Source organism: Malaclemys terrapin, chromosome 1, assembly GCF_027887155.1.
Source record: "Malaclemys terrapin pileata isolate rMalTer1 chromosome 1, rMalTer1.hap1, whole genome shotgun sequence".
Taxonomy (NCBI): Eukaryota; Metazoa; Chordata; order Testudines; family Emydidae; genus Malaclemys; species Malaclemys terrapin.
The window spans coordinates 122,962,990-122,984,690 of record NC_071505.1 but is presented as its reverse complement, the minus strand read 5'-3'; the positions used below and the strand labels follow the sequence as shown (position 1 = coordinate 122,984,690).

Genomic DNA, 21,701 nt, shown 5'->3' with positions numbered 1-21,701 from the left:
ATGCTGTAAAACTCTGATAATCTATTCTGGACATAGCTTGCATATTCAACTGCTATGGTGGTCTTTACGGATGGGGGTCATATGGATGTTAGAGGCAAGGAAGAAGGCAGCTGAAAATTAAAAATAGGTGAAAGACATGGTGACATCCTGTGAAATGGCCAAAGTGTATTTTACATCTTTATATGTTGACATGATTTCAAAAGCACCTTGAGCAAGAAGATTTTTATATTTTTACCTAAAAATATGCCAGCTCCTAACCTGATTACTTTCATCTGGGAATTCATGTGGGTGTCACTGTATTGATGACAGAGCTTGGGTTTTGTTTATATATATATATATATAACAAACTTTGGACAAACTTTGGACAATTTTGTATAAACAAACAAACGTTGGACAATTAAAAATTGCATTTCATTCGATTTCAGTTGAACGGTCTTTGCTTTCCGACCACTCAGTCCTACAGTCCTTAGAAAACATTGTGGCTCCTGTTGTCATTCACCAAGGGAACTCTAGACTTGAGGAACACCAGGTCTTTTCTGTATTTGTGACATTGAAAGTCAGCTGGAGCTTTTCCATTGACTTCAGTGACAGTTGGATCAGGCCCTGGATGTCTAGTGTTAAATAAAATAAATACCCACTTCGGCCTAAGCATTCATATAACTTACAGTTTATAGGCCAAATGATGCGTGGCAGCACAATTGATGCTGTGAAGGAATGGGTGCAAGGGGCCTCCATCACCAATGCTCCTATGTAAGAAGCAGTCGTTATGTCACAGCCAGTGTTTCTCCAAGCACAAGAAGGTAGGGAGACTAGCTCTGAAGACCTCAGGGAGCCAGGGCATTCTAAGTGTGATGAGGATGTTGCTCCTGAGCTGTGCATCAGCAAGCAGGCCAGTAGTAGGAGAGCTCAAGTTACAAGAAAAGGTTTAATAAGGGCCGCTAGTGAGTAGCGCCCTCACCACAAGCACCCATGAAAGCACAGACGGCAAGCATCTAGCCCAGGGGTCGGCAGCCTTTCAGAAGGGGTGTGCTGAGTCTTCATTTATTCACTCTAATTTAAGGTTTCGCGTGCCAGTAATACATTTTAACGTTTTTGGAAGGTCTCTTTCTATAAGTCTATAATATATAACTAAACTATAGTTGTATGTAAAGTAAATAAGGTTTTTAAAACGTTTAAGAAGCTTCATTTAAAATGAAATTAAAATGCAGAGCCCCCCGGACCGGTGGCCAGGACCCAGGCAGTGTGAGTGCCACTGAAAATCAGCTCACATGCCGCCTTTGGCACCCATGCCATAGATTGCCTACCCCTGATCTAGCCCTTACCATACTATACCCACCCTCCTCCCCAACCTCCATCCTTTGTGGTTCTAGGAGGTATGAAAAGCGCTGTGGCTTTTCTCTGGTTGTCAGATATGTTTGTGACATCCAAATTATTTACTTGCCAATAACATAAGCACAGGAATATGACTTCGCTGCCAGGTGGAATTGGAGGAAAATCTGGGTGGTGATAGGGAGAGAGACCCCATTAAAACAAAAATATTTATGATGATAACAGAGAACACAGAAAACTGCTGACCAAGTGCATTTCTTTTTGTATAAAGAAACTTTATTTCCCCGGGTGTTTCATTATATAAGGCCTCCTTTTAAAATGTGCAGAACAGAGGAAAAATGATTCTTGTGGTATATATTACAGCAAAAAATAAGGAAAATAAATTCAGATCTGGATTTGCCTTCAGTGAGTAGGAGGTTATGCAGCTTCCCACAGGAGGCATGCAAAGGAGGCCCCAAAGTCATCAGGGCATTGGGACCAAGATTTGGTTCAGGCCTCTCTGTGATGCTTGTAGAACATTACTGCTGATCTGCGCCTGGCTCGTTGTCCATCAGTGTACACACAACAAACCTGCCTTCTAGAGTCTTCTATTGCTATCATCCTCTGAATCCATGCTTTAAAAAAAAGACATTGTCAATGCAGTTTTTAATTCATTTATAAAAGAACTATCCCAGTAATGAAGGTTCCAATCTTGCAAAGACTTATGCAATTTTTAAACTTTCCATACCTCAGTAGTTCCTTTGAAGTCAGTGGAACGACTCACAAGTTTAAGCCTTTGTGGCCTTCTACTGACAACACAGCAAGCATCCCAGAGCACATTACCTGGCTGAATGTTTTCTAAAACAATTTATTTTTTAAAGAGTTTTTTCTCAAAAGAAAAATCCAGACAGATTATTTTAAAAAGGGCTCCTGCCTGCTCTTGATTAAGTTAATGGCTCTTGATTAAGTCTACACCATGGTCTACACACAAACTTTCTCCTTTATTCTATGAAGATCAGACTTTAAATAATACAAAATGCACACAATACACAAGGAAATGATCTGCATGCAGTTGTGATTAACACAGCCCTACCAGACAGACTGAAAGTGTCTGAAACAGCTAAGAAACTGTTGCTTAACAAAATATTTGTGTACTTGGAATACTTAATACATAAATTATGTGTTCTCAATATCTAATCATCCAGTGGCCTTTAAAAGTATCTTAGCCATTTGTATGCCTCTAACTAATTCATCAGCCACACTGGTTCATTATGCTGACATTCACACAGTTGGTTGCTATAAGGGTTCATATAAGCTGGGAACTGCAGTTCAACTTTTGGCCTCTTTGGTCTGGCTATGAAATTACAAGACGTGGATGGTAATATTTTTTCCTTTACAAGTATCAGGCAAACCAGAAGGGGAGAGAATGTTTAAGTTTCCTTCCAAGAGGTTTTCTTCTCGTCCTAGGATTTCTCTTCCTAGGGTAATGTCCATATGAACAGAAAAAGATTTGACTAATTTTAATTTTCTGGGCAATTTGATTTAACAGTATCTCAGCTGTTACAAGTTTTACTGATTCTAGCTGCTTAGTTAAGGTTCTTTCACACAATTATCTTTAAAAGGCTAAAATATGTAACAATATAGATAGAGGGAAGAAGCTTTTCCCCAGCAAACAGAACCAGTCTAATACTAACATTTGTGAATGCCAAATTCTCTGGCCTAAATTCAGCTCCAATTAGTGAAATCTCATTGCCTTCAGTGGAGTTGTTGCATATGAGAACAGAATTTGGTACTCTATATCTAGAAATGTTGCGTAAGTACTACTTACTTAGGAATTACACAGCCATAAACCTTAAGGAGCTGTACAAAGACATTATTATCCCCATTTTAGGGATGGGGAAACCAAGGCAGTGAGATCAAGTGACATAACAAGCCAGTGGCAGAGTTGGGAACAGAGCTCAGGCCTTGTGACAGTGTCTGGTTCCCTACTGCACTGGACTTGCTATAGTCCGTCTGGAAATGAGGCTGTACTGGTATCCGTCATTCATAAGAACGGCCGTACTGGGTCAGACCAAAGGTCCATCTAGCCCAGTATCCTGTCTACCGACAGTGGCCAATGCCAGGTGCCCCAAAGGGAGTGAACCTAACAGGTAATGATCAAGTGATCTCTCTCCTGCCATCCATCTCCACCCTCTGACAAACAGAGGCTAGGGACACCATTCCTTACTCATCCTGGCTAATAGCCATTAATGGACTTAACCTCCATGAATTTATCCAGTTCTCTTTTAAACGCTGTTATAGTCCTAGCCTTCACAACCTCCTCAGGTAAGGAGTTCCACAAGTTGACTGTGCGCTTTGTGAAGAAGAACTTCCTTTTATTTGTTTTAAACCTGCTGCCTATTAATTTTATTTGGTGACCCCTGGTTCTTGTATTATGGGAATAAGTAAATAACTTTTCCTTATCTACTTTCTCCACATCACTCATGATTTTATATACCTCTATCATATCCCCCCTTAGTCTCTTCTTTTCCAAGCTGAAAAGTCCTAGCCTCTTTAATCTCTCCTCATATGGGACCCATTCCAAACCCCTAATCATTTTAGTTGCCCTTCTCTGAACCTTTTCTAGTGCCAGTATAGCCTCCCCAGTAAATCTGAAGAGTTGAAATTACAACCTCCTCATCTGTGTTGTATCTTTCAAAGGACTTAACTCTCTGTTAAATTTGTTATTTTCCAATCAGAGAAATCACCTACTTTTCAATTTATATCTGAGTATGATGCCTTTTAGCAGTCCCTAGGGCTGGTATAGGAATTTTGGAGCCTCTTTGAGTTTGATCCTGGGAGCGCCTGTTCTAGACCTCAATCTCTGTCTAGCTCCCCACCACAAATCCTGTTGCTTCCCATCCCCTTTTACCTGCTTATGTTCTCTTCCCTCCTCCTGCCTCCCATGCCCATCATCGGGAGAAGAAAGCCGCGGATTTTCCCTACTTCCTCTTTACCCCCTGCCCACATCATAAACTATGCCAAGCTACAGGTGTAATTCCCAGTTCACGGAGACATACTCATTCTAGCTCTCAACTGAGCTGGCACACCAAAAGAGTAATGTAGCCTCAGTAGCACAGGGAGTGGCAGCACTGGCTAGCTGTCTGGAGTACAAACCTGCCTGAACCCTGTGGGTATGTATTCAGGATGGCTAGCTTATGCTGCCACTGCCCGTGCTACCATGGCTGCAGTAGTATTTCTAGCACAGTAGCTCAGATGAACGCTAGCACGAGTATGTCTGCCCAAGCTGGGAATCCCACCCCTAGCTCATAATGTAGATGTAGACATAGTTATTATGAAAGAGAGAGCCTGTCATTTGGATCTCGTAAGCAGCCAGTGGCGTGCATGATGACCTTCACTATATTGTAGAACATTGAATAATGCTTTCATAGAGTCATAGACTTTGAAGCCAGAAGGGACCATCAGATCATCTAATCTGACCTCCTGTCTATCACAGGTCACCAACACCACCCAGCACCCACACACTAAATCCAACAACCAAAATTAAACCAAAGTATTACAGCACGCAGGAGATGAGTCTATTATGTGCCACAGGCAAAGAACAGGAGGGACGTAGGTGCACCAATGCCTGAGGCCCCCGTAGTGTCAGAGAACTGATTAAGTGAGATGTATCCAGATAATCCTGGCAAGTGACCCACACCCCATGTTGCAGAGGAAGACGAAACAATTCTGAGATGGCTGCCATTCTGGCCTGGGGGAGAAATTCCTTCCCAACTCCACATGTGGTGATCAGTTCGATCCTGAGCATGTGAGCTAGAACCAACCACCTGAGAGAGAGAATTCTCAGTACCACCTTAGAGCACCAGCTCACCCTGTCCTGTGTTCCATATCAAGCTGTGGCCATCTCTGATGCTTTAGAGGAAGGAGATTTAAAAAAAAAACCCTCCCAAAATACGTTGGATGGGAAAAATCAGATTTCCTATGTCCTACAATTACATATGATGCTCAGGACTGTTCCACCAACATGGGGGTCTCTCATTTTTCAGGACATGCCCTCATGTGCAAGTTCCAGGGGTTTCAAAAGCTGTCTCTGCAGCTTCATGTAGCCCCAATAAAAGGTGTTTACTTAAGCAATGATGTCCTTTAATAATTATAATTCAGTTCTATACAACCTACCATGTTGCTATGATCTTTGAAGTTTTAATTTGAATGAAATAAAATACATAACTCTACTATGAGTATTATTATTTTATAGCTATTTAGTAGCATTTCTTCAGTTGAAATCCCATTTTTATTAGTACCACAGTACAAAATAAGAATGGTTTTCCATCAGCATAACATTTAAATAGCAGTAATTTCCCACCACAAACAAGTTGTACCTGCTGGCTTGGAGCTTTTATTGATCCTGTCACTAGCATAACTGTTTTGATATGAGTCTTTTACTCTAAAGCGTAGGGTTTTTAAAATCTAATTGCAGCAGATGTTTCTCCGGGTTTTCTCTCTCCCATTGGCACTCTGTAGTTTTACTTGTTTTTTCCTTGGAAAGGTACATGAAAGCGAAATCCTTGTATAATCAAATGTTTGTTTTACCATCTAAAGCTTGCAAAGGGTCCTTAGCCTGGGCTGATTTCTTCTTGAAGAGCTGTAATTATTCATGGAAAGAAAAAAAGTCTTTGTCACTAATAGGCTTCTTGGTGCTTCTTGTAACAGTCTTTATTATTCCTTTCTACATAATTTTCTATTGATGAGGTGAAAAAAAGCTCTCCTCTGCTTTTGAGAGAGAAAAGGTAATTGTTCTTTTTTCACATTTACCAATGCTTGTTGCGTTCCTTATGTGTTTAAAGGACAAGGATGCAGAAAATTATGTTATTGATGGCATCACCATGGCAACGGTTCTTTAGAATAACACATTCTGGCATTGTTATTCTGGACACACACAAAAAAGGGGGACTTTCTTTTAAGCACCAACAGATTGTGCCCCTTTTAAATGCACCCATGAACTTTGCTTTTCTGAAGATTTACACACTGGTTTTGGGTAGAAAGGATTCCAACATCATTTACCTCTCTGTGTACATCACATTATGGTGCTAAAGAAAAACTACTTTGAAAAAAGAGACACAGTATGGGAAGGGTACATAAACATTTCTTTGATCAGAAGAACAAAAACAACTTGAAAGAATTTTGAAAATTTATGAGTTCTACCACCAGAACCCTCTAAATAATCAATCAAGGGGCAGAGGAGAGTGGAGAAGGGCCAAACCCTCTGAAATTACTGAAATAGTTAGCTCTGGTTAATTTAGCATTTGCCCACACTAGTACTGTACAGCTTAATAAGTTTAGACTGCAAATCTAATGGCCCCAATTATAGCAGTTCGCAAAAGTGCTTACCTTTCATATGCAGCATTCCACTCTCTTCATGTGTTGACATCCCACTATATATAGTAAACTGCTTTTGCACAGTATTGCTGTATTCACTCTTGGCTCCGTTGTGATTTCATAGTGCTGAGCTGAGTTATTTTATTTTTCCCAAACTCCTCAAATGGTGTATTTCTATAAAGGAACAAAGTAAAGCATTGAAACTAGAGATGGGCCTGAAATCTGTTATCCAATACATCTCCTTATCCCTGAATTCTGGGGAAATTGGGAGTCAACTCACTGGTTCCAAAAATGTGATGGCAATTTTGGTTCCAGGTTATATCCAAAATAGGAAGGGACCTATTTTCTGAATACAGTTCAAGGTGGTGGAAATCATGTTAGAACAGCTGATTTCATGAGATTTTCAACAGTCAAGATACTGATATTAATTTAAATTTTGCAAAAATAAATTTAAACCCTGGAGTTTGGCACCACTGCATATGGATCCTACTTCAGATTCAGCTGGAAACCTGAGCTTTGAACCTGGGCCAAAAACTGAATCTGATGTTGAGCTGAACTCCGTCTCTTTGGCCCATCTCTAAATAAAACAAGTAAAACCCTGTCACATTGATGAAATGGCTAAGGACATATTTAAAAATTATTTGTTTTTTGGGGGGAGGAGGGCGGGGCGGGATTAGATACAAACAGACAGATTATCCATGAAGGTTCAGATACTTTGCAATGCACTGTCAGCAGGATCTAGCCAGAGAGCCAGAATATGTGGCCTAAGAGGATCATTCCATTGTAGGAGAATCCTCTTGTAGTGCAGAGCCGGTGTAGAGGCTGTGATGCTGCTTCTCCCTCCTGCTGTTACTGCTATAGAGGGTGTGACTAGACGCAAGGTGCCAATCTCTAGCTGGTGTTTTGGCCCTTTGGACTGTTAGCAGCAGTATAAATTAGAGCAGACTATGCTGCGGGACCAGCCTCCACACACAGCAGCCCAGGATTTGGAGAGTGCAAAGATGAGTTTTACACCACTTTCGTACATGCACACATAGGTGCTGACTCTGTGGGTACTTCAGCCCCGGAGCACCCATGGAAAAAAAATAGTGGGTGCTCAGCACCTACCAGCTACCCGCCAATCAGCTGTTTAGCAGGCCATACCAATCAGCTGTTTGGACGTTGGTGGTGCTGGGGGGGCAGAGTGGAGGCGGAGTGAGGACAGGGTGCGCACGGGGGAGGGGGTGGAGCGGGAACAGGAGTGGGAAGAGGCAAAGTGAGTGCAGGGCCTTAGGATGATAAGAGACGTAGCAAGGGTGGGGCTTTGGGAGAAGGGGGGGAGTGGGAGCAGGGCCTCGGGGCAGAGCAGAGGTGGAGGACCCAGCCGGAAAAATGAAAGTCAGCCCCTGTGAATGCACGTGCATTCACAACTTGTGCTGTGTGTTCTTTGACTGTAGTTGAGGATCTGACCCAGCCTTATGTTGTTCTGTATGGGGAGAGGAAGAGACTTGGGTCCTATCTTAAACATTCTTGAAGAGTTTTCAACTGCTGCATTTGTAAGGGGTACTTTGGTTGGTTGCACATCCCCATATTAGAGCTCCGCACACCAATTCCCTATAGTGACAAATAGCAGTGTTGGAGGGTTTCTTTTGGCTGAGGGAAGATGTGGGGGTTTAAAGGGGCATTGCCTGAGTGACATTTGCTAGGGGCATTCTGCTTCCAAAATCTTGAAAGAGGCAGAATGATGTTGAGGCAGTGTTGGGGGGGGATGCAAATTTAGAAGATGCAGCATGCAGGCTGATGACAGGAAGGGAAAAGGAAACAATTGTACCAGGGTCCTCAGCTCCCCTCCACACCCCCAAAAAAAGTCTGTAACTGGTATTAAAAATGAAAGGGAGTGGGGCTCCAGCAAATGTGATGTACTAGGCCCCCAAGTTTCTTTCAATGGGCCTGCGTGCCCTTACCTCTTCCCCCCACTCCCGCCTGCTGTCAGTCAATCTACAGGGAAAGAATGAGGGACTGGCCATGTTCCCACCTGATCCAGACTTAGTCCCTTTGGAGAGTGTAATGCTTCTGCCCTTGCTATCATTTACATGAACCTTGAACCCAAGAAGTGAAATTCATCCTTGTGCTGGCCTTCTCTACAGGGGTATATTTTGTCCAAGGTTCCAAGATTCAGTCTGTTTACTTCTTGCTTCCCTGGTGAGGAAGAGACTCTCCTTCCCCATCGCCAAAAAAATCTTCCATTACAAATGCGGATAAAAATGCGTGACATGGCAGATACAAAATGGAGCATGAGAAGAAAGAAGTCTGATTTGGGGGACACTAGTTGCTTTGCTTCTTTGTAAAGCCATGAAGTATCTCAGCTACCAAAGCTAAAGTGACACTTGTTTTGGTTGAGACAGATAACCTATTGACCAAAAGAGATTTCTAAAAGGGACAACTTCCTTCCTTTCTTGCCACTGAATTGTCCTCCCAATCCCCATCACCAGCCAGATACTGGCTGCCCGTGCATGGGTTTGTAAATTAGGCAAAATTAAGGCTGGTTTTCTTGAGCTGAGCAGTCAGAGGTTTGCTTTGCAAATAACAAGACCAAAGGCTGGTTTAAGCTTAGATCTTGGTCCCATTTCAGCCCCTGGAGTTTGGGGGGAAAGAAGTTGATTCAATCTGGCCACTGCTCTACGTTATCCATAGGACAATGGATAGCCTTGGTGTTTTTTAAATCAACACCACGTTTGTAAGTTACTTATGCACATTCTCTATAATTTAGTTTTAGGATGTATGTGTCTTGTGACATGTCTTTTCATGCTGTTTATGTAAAAGGAAACTTGGAAAAAATCTATGGCATCTATTAAACTTTCACCAGCCATCAACACAAAGTACTTAGAAATGTCTTTTGGTATTTGTTCATTATACAAAAATAATCTCATAGAAACAACATAACTAAAGTCAGTTTTTTGAGGACTAGATTTGTACTGTCATACGAGACTGTTTGTTTGACTTGGGTCATGTAACATGTTAGTAGGGAATATCTACAAGTCAAGACCCTGAGAGAAGTTTTCTTGTCTACAGAAGTAGACATGCATTATGAGTATATTCTCGGTGCAACACAGATGTTGCTAGGATAGCTCTTTCATTAATAATTTACAAAGAAATGCACACGCACAATCCACAGCTGTCCCTTGTGGCTCCATTTGTGATAACCGGTGTCAGTTAAAGCTCAACAAGAACTAAAATAAGAAATCTGCTTTAACCTGTTGTATTGCAAAAAATACTTGCCTCACAGCTTATTCAAATAAGCAAGACTGAGAGTAAGGATCCTAACTGCCCTGTTTTCAAAGGTGCTGATTGTGCACAGACACACTATACATTTTTACATGATGTTGGCAAGTGGCATAAAACTTTTACTGGCGTGAGTTCGGGATAAGTTAGGGAGATCACCCCAGGCAAGTGCTGTTAAAACATTTATACCACACCACAGTATCATGTATTTTGGGTGTGTAACCTATCTTACAGAAAAACTATTCCAGAAATGTTTGAGGTTTAAAATATTTTATTGGAATTATTTTTCACATCTCTCTGGCTGCAAAGCAAGGCTGCCTTAGTCTCCTGACTCCAGCTGTACAGGCCTCAGAGGGAGAGAGAAATTATAACACAGAACTCTCTTCTTAAAAAAAAAAAAAAAAAAAAAATCTCCCACCCCTTTTTGTTAAACAAATCAGATTGTTGTGATTTAAATTTTGATTAGAGCTGGTTGAAATTTCTCCTTCCAAACTTTTTTTTTTTTTACAGAAAATTGGGGTTTCAACAAAATGAAAATGTTTGTGGCCAGTGTCTACTTTTCTTAAAAAATAATTCATTTTTTCATTGGAAAACTAAAAATTATTCATTTTAGGGGGTGGGGATGATTTTTTGATGGAATGGTGAAATTTTCCTTAGTGGTGGAAAACAGCTATTTTCCAAACCCCTCTGTCTGATATGTCACAGTCTTCCAGGATAAGAAATAAGTACACAAGCCTTTTGAAAAAGAGAGAGCAGGCAGGATTCCCAGGTCCCTAGTAAGAGATACTCCTCTTTCTAGTTCCATAGGTGCCTGAGATATTAGACCCAAAGGATTAAATTTTCAAAAGTAACCTCTGATTTTGGGTGCCTCTGTTTTGGTACCCATCCTGAGGCACCTTGGGCCTTGTTGTGAATACTGTGCACCACCCAGCAATTGGGGATTGAATGGCTCCCAACAGTGCTGTGGCTTTGTGTACAGAGGCCTTGGCTACTCTTGTGAGTTACAGCGCAATAAAGGAGCCCCGGGCGCACTAGCTCACAACCCGTCCACACTGACAAGGCACATAGAGCGCTCTGACTCTGTGGCTACAGCACTGCTGGTACTCCACCTTGGCGAGTGGAATAACATTTGATGCACCCCTGCTGGACCGCCGCAGCGCCATTGTGGACGCCCTGGTCCTATAGTGCGTGCTGATCAGCCTCCAAAAGTGTCCCACAACGCCTGTGCTAGCCACTCTGGTCATCACTTTGAACTCTACTGCCCTGCCCTCAGGTGACCAACCATCAGAACTGCCCTTTAAATTCTCTGGGAATTTTGAAAAATCCCCTTCCTGTTTGCTCAGCCAGGCATGGAGTGCTCTCAGCGAATCTTTCCAGGTTACCATGCCTCCACACGCCAGGCGAGCCCCAGTATGGAGCAATGGTGACTTGCTGGACCTCATCAGTGTTTGGGGGGAGGAAGCTGTCCAGTCCCAGCTGCGCTCCAGCAGTAGGAATTACAACACCTTCGGGCAGATATCAAGGGACATGATGGAAAGGGGCTATGACCGGGACGCACTGCAGTGCAGGATTGAAGTGAAGGAGCTGCGTAATGCTACCACAAAGCCCCCGCAACCTGCCGTTTCTACAAAGAGCAGGACACGATACTTGGGGGCGACCCCACCTCCACTCCAGGGACCACCATGGACACTTCAGAGCCCAGTGCAACAAGACAGGAGGAGGAGGACAAGCATCCTTTCAAGCATAAGACCACAATCTTGTCTGCTGAAGAAGATGCCCCTAAACATGTTCCTTAAGTCCGTTTGCTCTGTAATCTTTTTAAACCTTGCAACTTAGTAGATATATTGGCTGAACCAAGTAGAGCTTTTTTAAAAGCTTTAGATGGAACCAGTCAACTTATTCAGAGAATCTTGAAGGAAAAAAGAACACACTGATTTGACTAACAATGCAAGAAAATATCAGAGCATGAAATAGTTAAATAGTTCTTAGCATACTGACACAAGATTTCTCATTTAGTTCTATTGATCTGTTCATAAATGGCTGTATTATGCCTGATGTATTGCCCATCATGTCATGATCATCAAATGGAAGTCAGCTGTCCCTAAGTAGTCAACTAGTTTCCTCTTCTGTTCTTTTCTGCCAAACAAGCAAACCTTTGTTTCCTCATGCAGGGCTTGGTCCTTGTTTGTGATGAGAGCAGCCAAGGCTCCCATTAATAACAATGGGATTTGCAGATACTCTTCACCCATCAGAATCAAGCCCTTGTAAATGGGAAGGAAGGGTCCAGGAGAGCTGAACAAATTACATAGCTCAAATATTAGGGATGAAATGCAAGCCCCATTGAAATCAATGGGAGTTTTGCCATCGACTTCAATAGGGACAGGATTTCACTATTGATCTTTTGACATTTTGTTGTTTGGTTGGTTGTTGGTTTTGTTTCGGGGCATCATTTTCATGTTGAAAATATTAAGGACAAACTTTCAAAAATAGGTGCTTGAGTTGAACATGCCAAACAGGTGCATGGAGGTGTGGATGGTCAGTTGGGTGCCCCCAAAAAAGCAATTAAATTCACAACATGGATAGACAGATCCATATTCCGTTAACCACTTTGGACCTGGAGCTGTATATTTTGTATATTCAATTATTTGTTCTGCTTCTTTATGCTCCTGTGAGCATATTTTCCATGCATGATGTAGGAGTCTGCATGACAAGCTTTCTTGAAAAATATTCTCACTAGTCAGTGTTCCTGGTTTAATTTGGTTTGTTCCCCCAACTCCAGGAACCCCAGGAACTTTACTGAATTATTTCAGGGTGTTCATGATATGTGTAGACCTTTCCCCCACACACACACACAATCCTCCCCGCCCGCTCCCTTGTGGTACTCCTCATTGGAAAACTAACCAGGGAATGATAAGCTTTTTAGAAACGTTTTTGTTTTGGACATCATCTAATATTTAGGAATGTAAGAGTAAAAACCTAATAGGTCACAAAGGTCATAGGTGAGATAAAGATCTAGGTCTGGATACACAAAGGGACACCTAACTTTTAGGTACCTTGAAAATCACTGGGATCCACAAAAGCTTGAGTTAGGCACTAAGGCTATCTACACAATGAATGGGAAGAGACAAGTGCCTGAGAACGGGATCCACACTAGGCAGCTCACTGCCTAAACTAGCCAATCTAAGATGCTGACAAGAGGTGTCTATGATATCTAAATCTGGGCTACAGGGAGGCACCTGTCTCTACTAGCAATTCGCAGCCGGGACCCCTTCTTCTAGAATCAGGCAGCTTAGGCGCTTAAGCTGTTCCTTGTGAGAACGGCTAGGTGCCTGCCTACCCACACAAAATGGAGGAGGCTGCCTCCCTTCTCTCCTTTAGCCCAGTGATTAGGGTTCCTCATCCAGGATATGAGATCCAGTTCAATTTCCCCTGCTGCCTGATATGAAAAAAGGATTTGAAAAGAGAAGTTTCCCTCCTCTCAGGTGAGTGCCCTGGTCACTGGACTATTGCATGATTCTCACTCGGTCTCTGGCCCAATTGCTACTTAATTAAAGTGGAATGACTTCAACAGGAAAGATTCAGGGGGACCAACATCAGAATATCCCAGAGTCCAGTGGCTATGGCATTCACTTGAACAGTGGAAGATCCCTTCTCATCAGGCAAAGGGGGAAATTGAATTGGGGTCTCCCACATCCTGGCTGAGTGCTTTAATCACTGAGCTAAAGGTTATAAAGGAGGGTCCCAACCCACCTGGCCATTGTGTGTAGAGTTAGGCATGTTCTGAGCACACCTATCAGATCAGGCCCCACAGCCAAGATAGACAGAGAAGCGCTTATCTTCAGCTGATGTGAAAGCTGAGGCATAGGCAGGACATAGGAGTGGGACACTGGCCTGAGGCAACGATGTGCATATCTAGAGGCAGAAACTTAGGCACCAAGAGAAATTTTACAGCAAAAATTTGGGTGCAGTTAGTGAGTTTAGGCACCTACAGATTCGGCGTCAGCCGAACGGGGATTTTGTGGATTGCAGTGGTGCCTAAAACTTGTCTTCAGGTGCCTAGTGTGGATCTGGACCCTAGTTCCTATCAGGGCCATGACGTATCAGGTATTAAACAGATACAAAATACTTGATCCTAACCAGAAAGCCAAAACTGGGAAACTTTTTTTTCAGCAAACCTCTTATCAATATAAATTATCAATCTTCTAAACCTACAAATTATCATTAGTAACCGTTTCAAAGCCAGCCACTCATGGATCCCCTGCCCAGATTGAGGTCATTACCAACATCAAATGGGATAACTGGGAAACAAGTAGCAAAAAAATAAATAAATAAAATGAAATACAATAAAATGTCACCCAGCATTAGTGCCATGATGTTTTTGGTTAGACTTTATATTAAGGATACATTTATAAGTAGCTTCTAATGGGTAATAAATTATTAATAGATATTTTAATACATGGTTAGTCAACTGCTTTAGATTGTTATAAAGTCCAATGGACCAATGATTGCTTATAAGCCTGTCTTAGACCCATCTTCAAGCTCTTGTACTGTTGTGTTAATAACCTCCTATAACACATACTACTCATGTATGTAACTTGTTTGTAACAGCTATTTATGGATGTAACTTTAATATAATGCATGATTGAGATTTTTTTCTTTCTTGGAACTAAATTTAGTTAGACAAAAAGAGAAAGAGGCTCAGATTATTCGATTTCAACAATTATCTGCAAGCCCATTGACCCTGATAGTCTACTTTACCGCGGAACAGGATATTGCATTATATTGAATATTCTGTGCAGTCTTTCTTATGGCAGAATTCTAAAAAGCAATTGTCGGTGTTTGAATGGGAATGATTTATCTAGGAATAAGGAAAAGCAGTATACAAAAAATAACTGAGTAAGTGAAACCATGGAGTTAGCAGACACACAACTGAGTATATACAGGATGAAATATGAAGTGAAACCATTACAAAACTCCTTTAATAAGGTGATAACAGGAAGGCTACATTGGTAGGATGCTCTTGCACTGATTGTGGATGGAAAATCACAAGGGAGAGACCAAAGGCCTTGTTACACCAGTGGACCTCAGAGAGACCAATCTGCATGACATCCTGGTGTACAATCACAAGTTTTGGAAGAAGGCTATATAAGTCACTGACCGGAGTAGGGAAGTGGCAAGGAAGAAGAAGAGGGAGTGTGAATGAAAATAAAAGTTGACCAGTACATGAGTGACACAGTGAGCCTGGTTTAATCATTTTCAAGACCAGTGACCTAACAATATTTTTGTAGGGTAGTACAATGGAAAGGTCATTGTAGCAGCCTTACATTTTGTGCAATAGTGCTGTTAAGAGATCTGTGATAACTAAGGGTGCGTCTACACAGGAATATGAGATCTGCAGTGTGGGCCGCAGCTGGCCCTGGTCAGTAGGTCAGGTAGATGTTTGGGCTTGGGCTGGAACCCAGGCTCTGGGACCCTGCCTCCTTATGGGGTCCGAGAGCTCAGACTCCAGCTGAGCCCAAACATCAGCACAACAATTTGACTGCACTGCAACCAGAGCCCTGTGAGCCCAAGCCAGCTGACCTGGGCCAGCCGCGGATGTTGAATTGTTGTGTAGACATATCTTAAATTGCAGTGTGGATTAACACACTAACCTCTCGCATCTAGGCCCAAATCCAAATCTTTTCTATCTCAGGGACATAAATGAGTATGGTAGTGTCTGTTTCGGTTCTAGCTCATATCACAACCTCCATCACACTATAGAAACAAAGGGACATGATTGAAAGATGGTAAAATCTAGAAATGTGATAGCGATGGTGTCTCAGGTCAGGATTAAAATACTAATAACAGATACATTTAAAATTAAATTACAATATTTTTCCACCAATAGCACTATTCTGCTACCCACCAACATTGCCAAAACGCACAGGCTCCACATTTATGTTCCAGTCCCCTAATTACATACTTACATGGAGTAATGGAACTTCCTAGAATCAGAGATGTTGATTGGGAGATACTGTTTTCATTGCCAGCAGCACATTTTCCCTGAAATTCTTGTTGAAATTTGTAGAAGCCAACATCGGTCATGGTCATGTCTCGTTACTTTTCTGAATTTACCTTATGTATATAAACTTCAGAAGAAGGGCACATGTAGTTGATTTTACTTATTAATGCAGTATATCACTGTACTAAAAGGTGTTTGTTTCTTTTACAGGAAAAATAATGACCATGTGATAAATTTTGTAGGCAGACAGCAGGTAGAGTTATTTAATAGCTATATTGAATTAAAAGACACACACATGAAAATAAGGTATTGCTTTATTTTACAGGTGACAGGAAAAAGTCTAGAACCTTTCAGTACTGGGACATTTTAGTGTTAGGAGAATAAAGTGAAGCCTTTTCGGTGTGCAGACTATTCTCTTTCATCTGCATTTAGTCTTTCACTTGACTTGTGAACTGTGATCTTTCAGTTGACCTGTGATCTCATAAATTCTGGAAGCTGGTTACACACAAATCACTGCAAAAATCAACAAAAGCAGCAAGAAGCAGTTCTTCGTGATCAAAACCAGAGTGGAGAAGTTGCATACAAGCGAGGAAAAGGCACAAAGCCTGCAAATGTGTTGGAAGTAGTGAAAGCTCCAGTGGTTGTTTTTGATATTTAAAACTGGACGGGAGAAAACACTAGAGAAAAACTACTGCAGGTATAATCCTGCATTGGCTAGGAAATGGACTAGAAGGATTAACTTGGTATTTCCTATCTCTATTCCTTCCAGGTTTCTACAATATATTTTTCAATTGTAGGAAGGAACAACACATCAGACCATACTGTGATCTCATTTATGCTAGTGCACTTCCACTGACTTCAATTTGGCCTACGATGATTAAGGATAAAATCTTGGCCTTATTAAATTCAATGGCAAACTCCCATTTGACTTCATTGGGATCATGATTTCCTCCTTAATGACTAATTTCCTGTTTCTTTCTGTCTCTTAAACTAAAGTCTTAGGGCTAGATTGTGGCATCTGTTCTATAGCTTGATGTAGGAGGTGGTGCAGAGGAGGTCAGAACAATCTCTGCCAGTGCTGCTCTTTGTGCGTGAGGAGGAGCAATCCATTTCATCCATTAGGATGCATACAGACCAGTGCAGAGGAGTGGCTGGAATCAAGGCCTCACCTTCTCGCTGCTCCTCCTCCTCCTCCTTTTTTGGGCATCCTGTTCTCTGGTTGTCAAGGGAAGTCAGAGCAAACAACGTGCCTGCTCCCAAGAGTCCTTACGGAGATCTCTAAGGTGAGGGAGGCTTCTTCCATGTCCTTGTGCAGTGAGCCAGAACCTCTCCCAATCTGGCCCTTAAATATAAATAAAATCTGCAGGTCAGGTGGCTGCTAAGCTTTAAATCCAACACAAAAATATAGTTCCTGTGGTGGGGATCTCAACCTTTGTTGAACATCAACGTAATGGAGAGATGGCCATATGGACCAACTTATCTCCCATTGATGGCACATACCATTCACTTTCTATATGGAAACATAATATTTGGAAAGTGATTAATATATTATTGGTTCAAACCTTTTCCATAACTTGGACCACATCTTAGTGAAGAGAGTAACTCATGGATCAATTGCCCGGACAATCTCCCCTGCTATTTGCAATCACACATCCCAGTGGCAACTAACTGATACACTAAATACTTTCCTAAAATTAGTTTATTTTCAGCTTTGTTCGGTATGATTTAACTATGTAAACTAAAAGAGCCAGCACTGTGTGAACAGTCAGCTCTGCAAAAATCCAGCAAATGCTTCATATATCTCCAATGGTTCACAAACCACTGGTATGCAGTGAATATAATACCTGGAATGCTCTTGTAATATACACTAATACTTGGAAAAAATTCTCCCTTGAATCTCAGTTTGTTCCCAAATTGCGATTAATCCTAATCATAGATTTTCCTCTACATTCACAGCAATATACAATTCAGCTCATCTCAAAGTGATTTTTAACAATGGCGGATATTCAGTAACTTAGAACAAATACTGATAATCACTTGCTTCATTAGGCTTCTGTGCCATTAAATATCTACTGTCATCTGTCTAATTCCTCCTCATTTCCTTAGCAGAGTGACTCAATCAGGCATGTGTTATCTTTCCTAGATCCTTTTCTGACCAGAGGGTAATGTGCAGGAATGCAGTTTGTCAAACACATTGTGTCTGAAATCCTTTGTCGGGGAAGTGTGGGGGGAAAGAGATTATAAATTGCCTCAAACACTTCAGCAAGGCCATTCCCAGGTTTTTTATATCTGCTCATTCAAAAAAACAACCATGCCTTTATGATGTTTTATTCACTTTCTGTTTGCATGTACTATATGTAACTGCAGTACAGTACAGCATACATACACCCCCCCGACTTACGCAATCATTCCGTTCTGGAAAGCCTCACGTAACTCGAATTTTGCGTAAGTTGGAAACGTATACCCGTACGTTATGCAAAAATTTCCGCAACTCGAAACTCCTATTTCTGGCTTATGGAACTTTTTCCGTAAGTGCGAATTTGCATAAATCGGTCTTGTGTAATCCGGGGAGCGTCTCTACATTATACTCTCCAGGGGTATGCATGTTCCAGTAAAAGTTATTTTGTATTTTAGAAAGGTTTTAGAATCATAAAGGTTACAACATTTGTGGCTTTAAAAGACATGGGAGAACTTGTCTGTCCTTTCTGGGCGTGTGGGGAGAGGGGAATTGTGGGAAGGCATCGGAGGACTAGCAGCACTTGAGTGGTGGTAGTTTAGATCCACACTAGAGTGATTGGGTGAGCTGTTGACAAGTTGTTCCCACTTGAGATTTAGCCGGTGCCCCCTGAAAGGCTGGTCACCTTGAATTAAAAGCATCAGCACATGCAGGATATTTGTGTGTGGATGGGATTCGAGTTAACTTCAAAGTGAAGATAAGTCCTGAGAAGCACAAGTCCCTTTGAAAGCATGCTTGGCCCTTAGGATGATAAAAAGAAAGCTGATCCATACTGTCCCCTGGCTCTTAAGCATCTCTAGGATGGTTGGTATGCCATTATATACATAGAGAGAGAATGAAATAGTGGGATTGCTGGGAACATTTCTGGCAATGAAAGAGAATGAAAGAAGATTTATAGTTTAAAAAAAAAAGGCAAAGAGAAATATCCATGCATAAAACTAAATATAAAATGCATAAATATAATCCTTAATGATTTGAAAAATAGCTCTCTGAGAATTTCAGAAACATTGACAGGCAACAACAACAAAAGCAGTGGGTTCAGTCATTCAGTTCAGATAACCACCTGTGAGCCAGGATACTCCATGGGATTGACCTTTCTGAATTTCCTCTGCATTCTTCCATTGGGAAGCAGGACTTGCAACCCCCATCTTCTGATGAAAAATTAGGATCTGGCCCCAGGAATCCATAAGGAGTGCAGGGTCCTGCAGCACCTCTTATGCCTCTCCACTGGCTCTGGTCCCTGGTATCCTGCCTCCATCCCAAAGAAGCTATTCTACTAGGTCTTCCCCATGCTGGGCGAATTCTCAGATATCTAGATTTGGACCCTCTATGGTGTGCATGAATTTATATAGGCGTAAACACACACAATTTCAGTCTATGGTGTAAATTTCACAGCCTCTCCATTTTATTGCAAAACTGTATTCTCTTTTCTTGAGCTTTTACAGTACATGAAAGATTCTTGGAAAGTAGATCCTTTAATGTTATAAACTTGGAAAGGGGCAAAAATGATTAATTGTTTGAATACTCACTACATTCTATTAAATGTTCAAAATACATATGGCTGCAAGCATTTCATTTCCAGTGGGCTCTGATAGTTCTAATCTCTTTTTAAATTCCATGCAGCTTCTTTACCTGCTCATGTAATCTGTCACTAAAAACTTTAAATGATATAGTCACAGAAATAACCACATTAATGTGATGTATAAGTCTGAAGTGTAGGTGTAATGGATCCCAGTGGATGCTTGTTTTGTAATTTATGGTACTCGTATGTTGATTTTAAACCCTTATTGCTATAGCATTCAGTTGCCTAATGGGACACTCTCCAGATGGAAGATAAAAATTATGCTGACAATGGAACAATGGACCTGTGAAATTGATTAGAGTTCATCTGCAATGGGATTTTTTTCAGTACTTGTGTTTTCTCTCTCTCTTTCTCTCTCTTTCTCTCTTTACAGAGGGTATGAACTGTATGAACAAAGATCACGGGTGTGCACATATCTGCCGGGAGACGCCCAAAGGTGGGGTTGCCTGTGAATGTAGGCCTGGCTTTGAGCTTGCCAAAAACCAGAAGGACTGCAAATGTAGGTAGATGGAGACTAAATATCAAATGCCCCAACATGTCTTATTTTCCACATTGCTATTCTTTTCCAGAGATAAAGAAATCAGCTAGGCTTTGGCCAGAGGTGATTAATGGTCTTGATAGAGTCTGAAAATGTGTTCTTTTTGTGAAGTACTTAATTGGAGGAGGGTGGAAAGTGTTTAAGAATACATCCTCAAAAGAGATTGGTCTAATATAAATACTGGGGCAATTCAAATCCACCTCTGAAATTTACAGTTCAGCACCATTTCTCATCTTGAACAGAGGAAATGGGAAGGTGGGAGAAGATGTTTTATTTTTTAGGGGAGAGGGCAGGGGAAGGGGATGGGCAGGGGGAGAGGCACTTAATCCAAACTGTATTTAGAAAGCAAAAACATCCACTGTAAATGAATGCATATCAATAGGATTCTGTCTTACAATACAGTCATGTTCTCTTGAAATGGCATCGAGGCATTAGAGCCATAAAATGAAGCACACCTACTTTTCAAATTTAAAAGACAGAAAGGTTTTCAGTACTATTGGTTGCACTGCACATGGGCTACTGCCTTTGGCATTACTAGGAAGGCATGTGGCCATATCATATATGACATTCTTGAATACCATATTTTAGATGATGGAACACAAGCATGTCACCCAGTGCAATTGGGAGCATAGGATTTTCCATACAGGGTAAGACAATTGATCATTCTGTAAGAGCATTATCCACAGCCCGCTGAAGTCAATGGAAGTCTTTCTATTGACTCTAGTTGGCCTTTGATCAGGCACTATTACCTTAACTTGCCTCCCTAACTAGAAGTTTTGAAAGGGATCAAGGGCGATAGAATTGCTGTTACATTTCTTTAATGCTTTATGGAATAAAATGAGTAAAAGAACCAACTGGTTTCCCCTTAAGGGTGATATTTTTGCCATGATCTTTGCCCCACCTTAACCTCTTTCTTCATACAACCTCCCCTGGTTAAATGTGATAAGCGATATTTCTCTGAGTATAAAGGAAAAGAAAGAATCATCTTTGAATGTCACTAAGAAGTGTCACAAATTAATGCACAGCTTATTAATATTTTAAGGGAAAATAAGAGCACACAGCAAACAAAATTAGTGTTCTAGTAGAGTTTCCATTCTAAATGTGTATTAAAAGTGAACATTTTGTTAGCTGACTTTGTGCCATTAATCACAATGAAACATGAGGCAATCAGAATTTAAGATGGAGATTAACTTTACTTAATAAGTATGCTGTATTACCTGTTTGCACATATTTGTATGTTCCTTGTGGAATATTTGAGCCTTCATCCATGGAAGATGGTGATAGGAGAATTGGGGCCTCTGCCAGTTTCATATTACGAGGCACATCACAATTGAACAAAAGACCTGAATTTATTCAGTGCCCTGCAAAGTTCAAAATGTAGTTTGAGTTATAGTGAATT

At 41.3% G+C, this 21,701-nt stretch overlaps 1 protein-coding gene across 9 annotated transcripts in view; it reads left to right on the top strand.

The window, feature by feature from the left end:
* Window positions 1-21,701, top strand: part of SCUBE1 (signal peptide, CUB domain and EGF like domain containing 1) — a 293,422-nt gene that overhangs the window by 123,869 nt on the left and 147,852 nt on the right. For all 9 annotated transcript variants that reach the window (XM_054037763.1, XM_054037745.1, XM_054037800.1 and 6 more), the window contains exon 5: window positions 20,138-20,263. In XM_054037763.1, coding sequence (XP_053893738.1) covers window positions 20,138-20,263 — 126 coding nt within the window. The remainder of the gene's footprint in view (window positions 1-20,137; window positions 20,264-21,701) is intronic.